This window comes from Lynx canadensis, chromosome B4, assembly GCF_007474595.2.
Source record: "Lynx canadensis isolate LIC74 chromosome B4, mLynCan4.pri.v2, whole genome shotgun sequence".
NCBI lineage: Eukaryota > Metazoa > Chordata > Mammalia > Carnivora > Felidae > Lynx > Lynx canadensis.
The window spans coordinates 89,678,526-89,685,793 of NC_044309.1; the positions used below are offsets into that span (position 1 = coordinate 89,678,526).

General features: G+C 46.2%; 1 protein-coding gene across 5 annotated transcripts in view; it reads left to right on the top strand.

The window, feature by feature from the left end:
* TBC1D30 (TBC1 domain family member 30) overlaps positions 1-6,239 on the top strand; it is a 99,012-nt gene extending 92,773 nt beyond the window's left edge. For 3 of the 5 annotated variants that reach the window (XM_030323131.1, XM_030323130.1, XM_030323129.1), the window contains one exon: positions 771-4,403. In XM_030323131.1, the coding sequence (XP_030178991.1) occupies positions 771-1,543 (773 nt within the window). In that variant the 3' untranslated portion in view covers positions 1,544-4,403. Of the gene's footprint in view, positions 1-770; positions 4,404-6,075 lie in introns of those variants that run through there. The other 2 variants (XM_032594005.1, XM_032594006.1) reach the window with 2 other exon arrangements.
* The last annotated feature ends 1,029 nt before the right edge of the window (positions 6,240-7,268 follow it).

A 7,268-nucleotide genomic window follows, 5' to 3' on the forward strand; every position in this document is an offset into this window, starting at 1 on the left:
AGAGGTGAGCTCAGCCAGATGATAGGGATGTCAGGAGGAAGGTTGCTCACACAGAGATGGTAGGGCCTTCTCCCTACTGCTTCTGCCTGCTGTTGTCATCTCTGGGGCCATGTGTGTTTGAGTGTCATCTGAAATAGAGGCTTGGTCGTAGCCACTGGAGGAGGACAACAGGAATACTATCACCAGTGCCCTCCAGGAGAGCACGGCTTTGGTGCTCTCCAGTTTCAATTTGCTTTCAAAGTCCACTGAGGACACAGGAGTGGGATCAGGAATCAAGTAGCAGTGATCTCCCTACATTTTCACCACCTTCTATCACCTCTGTCATTCTGCCTGCTCTCACCTTTATAATATGCAGTGTGTTCTTTTCCTACCCCTCAGAAGCTCACAGCTGATAATCCATATGGTCGTAGTGTTTGACTTATTTTTAAAACAGTCTTCGAAAGTTTTCTAGGTACAGGACCTCTGAGGTTATTTCTCAGAGACAAAAACTCTCAGTAAGAAACAGTAGGGTGTCTGCACTTTAGTAATGAGGGGCCAGAGTCCACTTCTTTTTGTATCCTCAGCCTCTCGTCCCCTCCTTTTGGAAGAGGAGGGAACAGGTACTCCAGGCTCTAGGGTTGAATTCAGTTTCTGTTACCTTCAGTCACATGACTCTGCAAAACCTGGCGGATACGTGGGTTGGGATGTGGGGACAACCTCTGTGATTCCTGTTCTGTGATGGATGGTTTCTCTGTGGTCCATTTCACACAACCTTTCAACATTTCTTTCAGATAAAGGGCCAGTGACCAGCATTCTCCCATCTCAGGTAAACAACTCTCCGGTCATAAACCACCTTCTTTTAGGAAAGAAGGTGAAGATGTCAAACAGACCTGCCAAGAATGCGGTCATCCACATCCCCGGCCACACAGGAGGCAGAACGTCTCCTGTCCCTTATGAAGACCTCAAGACGAAGCTCAATTCTCCGTGGCGAACTCACATCCGAGTCCACAAGAAGAACATGACGAGGACCAAGAGTCAGCTGGGCTGCGGGGACACCGTTGGGCTGATAGAAGAGCAGAATGAGGGCTGCAAGACTAAGAGCCCGGGGGTGGCGGAGTTCCCCTCCAGCCGCGCCGCGGCAGCTGGAGGAGAAGGTGGCAGCTCGGAAGGCCGTGTGGGGAGGACAATCGAAGGGCAGTCTCCGGAGCCAGCGTTTGGGGATGCCGACGCTGACGTGTCTGCGGTCCAGGTGAAGTTAGAAGCCTTGGAACTGAACCGGAGGGATGCTGCTGCCGACCCCGAGCCCAAGGCACACGCCCCCTGCCAACGGCACTTCCCGGAGCTGCCTGATACGCCCGGGGAAACCAAACCTCCCCAGGGCGGCCACCTGAAAGCACCCATCTTTAGCCCTTTCCCCAGCGTCAAACCACTGCGCAAGTCAGCCACTGCCAGGAACTTGGGATTATATGGTCCTACAGAAAGAACCCCAACCGTGCACTTTCCTCACATGAGCAGGGGCTTCAGCAAATCCAGCGGTGGAAACAGTGGCACTAAGAAACGATGATGGCCTTCAGAAGCTTCGACTGTAGATGCGCCTTCCCATGGTGGTAAAAGGGTTCCGGCTGAGGCTCCAAAAGAGTGTTAATTGTCCAGTGAAAATGAATAGATAGGTTCAGAGATGAACACCAGTCTGTAAAGATGGGAAATGGAACTTTTCTAGTGGGAGCCAGGACGGGGATGTTTTCCCACCCACCGCTAACCGATCCAGTGAATTCTTGTGGCAGCATAAATATTGTAGTTTTAAAGCGTGAAGTTTTCCCTATTTTTAATCGTGAGTTGTTTAGAAAAGACTGCGTATTTAGACTGTTAACCCCTCTTCCTTCTTCCTGTTCTGAGGGCTGTCAGGGTCCCTGCGACAACACTCCTCCAAACCTTCTGGTTCTCTGGGCGTTAGCGATACTCAAGCATGCACACACTAGCTCGCTAGAACAGAAACTGTACAAAGGAAGTAGGTTTCTTAGTTACAAAAAACATCCCGATTTCCCTCTTCCTGCCCCACTGGGGGAATGTTTGTGTGTGTGCGTTTTTCTTCAGTAGTTTCTCTCAGCCAGTCTGAAGATTGTTTTTTCATTCTAGAGCTAAAGTGCAGGAGAAAAATGTAGATAGCCTTAGTTTCTCTTTCTGCCTGCAAAATGAAGAAAACCCTTTATCTGTTGAAATTTAGGTTAAGCCACCAATTTGAAGATCTTATCCAGAGAACACACATGGGATATGCATTAAGCCATCGCTCTGAACGGCTTGCTGATTCTGCTAAGCTTTCCCCAAGGTTCATTTTTTTCCCCTCTAAGAAGAATTATGGTCCTCAGTGTTGGGATGACTTGGTGGGCTCTCCATGGAGCGTGTCCCGTGTTGTCCGCCGTGCAGCTCACTTACCTACCAGCTCTTCATGGCAGACGCAGCGATGCTCGATCGTGGCTCGAGCCGTGTTCACGGCTGCTGCTCGGAAGCCAGAAACACAGCACCTGCAATTCTGTTACTTGAATTTTGTGCTTTTTTGATTGGAGCACTTTGTTGAGTACTTTTGTTACTTGAACACTGCCTTTCTTTGGAGAAGGCATTAGTGCTTTCTAGCTCTCTCTTACCCACTTCTCTCCCGGTCCCAGCGGGTCAGAGACAGCACCTGTTATCTCCACTATGCAGATGGGAACTCTGAGCCACACGGAGGTGAAGTAGCATTACAGGCAGATACTCAAGGTGAATACTCCCAGTATTCCCTGTGACTTGGTCACATCTCCTCTGGCACGATAGGCAGATTTACTGCTCTTTGTACACAGATGCACTGGCTGTATAGGTTCTAAAAGCCAAGACTGGGAGGCCACTCACTGTACTCCCTCTCGACTCAGAGGACCTTTCTCCAGATGGTACAGAGTCCCGTGATGGCATTTCACAAAACCAGCTCTGTTTTTACCCAAAAAGGTAGTTCATTTTAAAAATGCTTCGTGCAGCTGTCATTTGAACAAAGGCTCACTCCTCAGTCCCCTTGTCTTACTGTTATCCGAAGAATAGCCTCAGCATCTTTATCCTCCTCTCTGATAGACCTTGACCATGCCTGCAGGCACATTGTCGATGCACTCAGTGTTCATTTGGGCTAATTGGATTGCCAATTCTGAAACCAAAGCTATAATTTTAGAGAGGGCTTCTACTGTGAGAGGTATTAATTTTCATAATAAAATAGAGAATGTGGTAATGTGGGCTTTTTTTTGAGTAGAAGACACAAGAATGACATACAGTGAGAAAAGCCATGTTATCCCTTTTGTGGTATTTTTACCCCCAAAGGCACTGAAGGTGGAAAATATGACTACTGAGTTATTGCGGTGTTGGTCTTGAATTCTGTGCCACCTGAGGTTGGCATGCAGCTTCTTAAAAAGCAGCCACGCCCACCACCTCTGTCTTGGGAAGGGAGGAGGTGGGATGTTGGGCTTACCTCGCGTCCGGCCGCGGGGATGAGACGCGCTGCATTTTTCAAAGTTAGGCAAATGACACGATTTTCTTCCATCTGCTCAAACTTTACAGATAATGATTCCACCTTATATTCTTTTCTCCTCCCCCACCCCAATGAGTCAGAACAGACTCATCCCTTTGAGGGATGTCTGACTGGAATGGAGGAGTAGTCTCTCTTCTCGTGAGTCAGCCCCGTGCTCCCTGAGGATCTGGGTCCAGGGAGGTGGATGCTGGGGCGGAGCCGCTTACCACAGTCCTTGGGATGGCGCTGTTGTGTCTAAGTGTCTTAGTGTTGGTGACACAGGCCCCACCAGTTTCCCTCTGATGGTCTTTCTGGGAGAGGGACGGATGAGACGGGCGCATGCTTTGGAAGAAGTATTTTAGCCCAAATGGAAGAATGAATAACTGAAAGGATCATAGTCCTCGGAGGTCAAAATGACCTCGTCAGGATTTTAAAAACCGAAGGATTTCTGTTGAAGCACTCTCTGTACCAATAACATGCATGCATTGTACCGTGTAATCGCAATGTGAATCGGTCAACTTTGGAGACTTGCCTACTTTAGGAAATAGAGAAATCTGCAGTAGCCTTCACCACACAGCATGTACAAAGACCAGTATGGACTCGTTCTCCTCCCTACGTATTGGACACTGTATTCAAGCACCAGAAGTACTTACCAAGTAGCGGTTTCTCGATTTCTAGATCTTGTCTGGCCCCTGTCAGCACTTGTGCGGGGAGTCCCCTCCTTCCAGTGCTTCTGCACCTCAATACTCTTACAAAAGCCTCCAGATGGTTTAAACCTAGTTTGTAATGTTTGACCTATGGGCTGTCACTTTTTGAAACATTGTATTCCTTTTTCTTTTTTCTTTTTTTGTCTCTGTTGTTCTGAAGAATTGTACTGATTACAAAGACATGCGCATAAAGATTCTTGTTGTTGTAGCTGTTGTGCCATTTTCTGAGTGCATGCGTAGAATACCGTTGTGACACTGACAGTCTCCTTCCCCTTCCGCTTCAACTTTTTCCCCTCCTTGGTCACGGAACTGGGGAAACAGCCCAGTAAGCTCCATCTCCCCCAATCTAATCACTGGGCTGCAGGGTGGCCCGTGACCTCTTGAGAACTTGGCAGAGGAGCGGGTTCCTAAGTATGAGTGAGTAGAGAGTTTACTTAAGAACGTGTTTGTGAATGTACGTGTGTGTATAAAATTAGCCATTAGGTTTGTCATTTTCCTTTGTTTCAATAAAATAGGACACCAGGAACGTGACTCAGCTTCCTGGTCTCATGGGTGGGATGTGAATGGACAGCTGTGGTCACAGGCACTGCTTCAGCCTGCTCCCTTCAAGTCTCCCTTTACTCTTTCTGAGCCACTGTCTTTGCTGCCTCCAGCAATCATTTGAGGCAACGTTTAAAATACATTACTTTTTCAGGGTGCCTGGGTGGCTCAGTTGGTTGAGCATCTGACTCCGGCTCAGGTCATGATCTCACAGTTTGTGAGTTCAAGCCCTGTGTTGGGCTCTGTGCTGGCAGCTCGGAGCCTAGAGTCAGCTTCAGATTCTGTGTCTCCTCTCTCTGCCTCTTCCCTGCTTGTGCTCTTTCTCAAATAAACGTTAAAAAAATTTTTAAAAACATATTATTTTTCCTAATGAAAGAAGTAGCATATATTTTAAGAAAATTTGCAAAACCGAGCATAAGGAATCCTCAGTGTTCTGGTATGGGCTTCTCCAGAACGTTCTTGTATGTGTGTGTGCATGTATAGACACACAAAAAGGTATATTTAGCTGTCTTTCCAGTAGACGCTCGTATACAGCGTCATTTTCAGTGACTTTCCTTCACGTGTTCATGCCAGAATTCAGGACTGCTGTCAAACAGTTGGTTCCTGATTGTAGGTAGTATTTGAGAGCATCTTAATACTTACATCTTTGTGTACAGACTTAAGTACGTTCTCAGGGTACATTCATCGAGGTGGTGTTACTGGATTAGAAAGTATGAACATTTTGGGAGCGCCCGGGTGGTGCAGTCAGCTAAGCCTCTGACACTTGATCTCAGCTTAGGTCATGGTCTTATGATTTGTGAGATCGAGTCCCATGTCAGGCTCTGCACTGACAGTGCTAACAAGCCTGCTTGGGATTCTCTCTCTCTCCCTCTCTCTCTCTCTCTGCCCCTTCCCCATGTTCTCTTTCTCTCAAAATAAATGAACTTTAAAAATAGGAACATTTTTGGGGCGCCTGGGTGGCTTGGTCGGTTAAGCATCCGACTTCGGCTCAGGTCATGATCTCATAATTCGTGAGTTCAAGTGTTGGGCTCTGTGCTGACCGCTCAGAGCCTGGAGCCTGTTTCGGATTCTGTGTCTCCCTCTCTCTCTGCCCCTCCCCCGTTCATGCTCTGTCTCTGTCTCAAAAATAAATAAACGTTAAAAAAATTTTTTTTAAATAAAAAAAAATAAAAATAGGAACATTTTTAAGTCATACGTATTGTCAAATTGCCACCATCAAAGGTTGAACTTCTCATTGCAAGCCATGAATAAGAACGCCTGTTTCTCTATGCCCTTGGATGAGGCAGCAGTTTTTTTCTTTTTTTTTTTTCTCTTCTTTTTTTCTAGGACCTCCAGTATTGATAGAAGCAGTGATAACAGGCATGCATACCTCATTCCTGGCTTTTGAAGGAACCATTCAGTAAGATGTTTGCTGAGATTTCTGGTAGGTATCTTATCAGGTTAAGGAAATTACCTTTTATTCGTTGTTCACTAAGGTTTTAAAAAAAATCAGCAGGTACAGTTGACCCTCAAACAGCAGGAATTTGAACTGTGGAGGTCCACTTATATGAGGATTTGATAAATACAGTGCAGTACTATAAATACATTTTTCTTAGAATTTTCCTAACATTTTCTTTTGTCTGGCTTACTTTATGATAAGAATACAGTGTAATACATATAACATACAAAAATGTGTTAATTAGAGGTTTATATTATTGGTAAAGCTTCTGGCTAACAGGCTGTTAGTAGTTAAGTTTTGGGGGAGTCAAAAGTTATACGTGGATTTTCAACTGTGCTTCTCACCCTCGTGTTGCTCAGTGGTTAATTGTATTGAACTTTGTCAAATGATCTCGCATTGCATACTTTGAGAAGAAACTAGTGTGTGAGATTTGAACTAAACTTGAGGAAATGACCACTACCAGGTTTCTTCTAAGAGTACTAGATATTTTAGAGTTGGAAGTGATAGCAGTAAAAGTTCTATGTGCAAATTGTCATTGCAGTAAATTTACTAGTAGAAATTTGGAAAGAATATCTGAGAACAGAGGAAATGGTTGGGGTGAACTATGGTTCATCCATAAGATGGAAATGCCCTGATCCATGAGTGTTTCCCCCATTGGAATGGCTGTTATCTATTACATAAGGCAGTTCAGGTGAAAGTCAGCAAAGTGTGGAGTCGTGGGGCCCCTGGGATACAGCCATAGATGGGAGGCCCTTGCCGGACGGTAGCTGAAGTAGAACCAGGCAGCTTTTCTTTCACAAAGACAGCCTGCGCTCGATCGCATGGGGACTGAATGGGGACTGGGAGATTGTTGGGGTTGGATCAGCTCCCGAGAGGTTCCCTGTTGGCCAGCTCCTGAACCTGAGTCTGCATCTCTCCTGGAGCTCAGCTCAGGTCAGACCTACTGATGACTTGAAAAGTCATGCTCTGTCTCATCTTCTTCACCTCGTCCAGCACACCCACTCCTTATCCGATTGCTCCACTCTGCACCCCAGAGGCCTCAAGAATCCTGGAGTTAAAACAACAACAACAACAACAACAA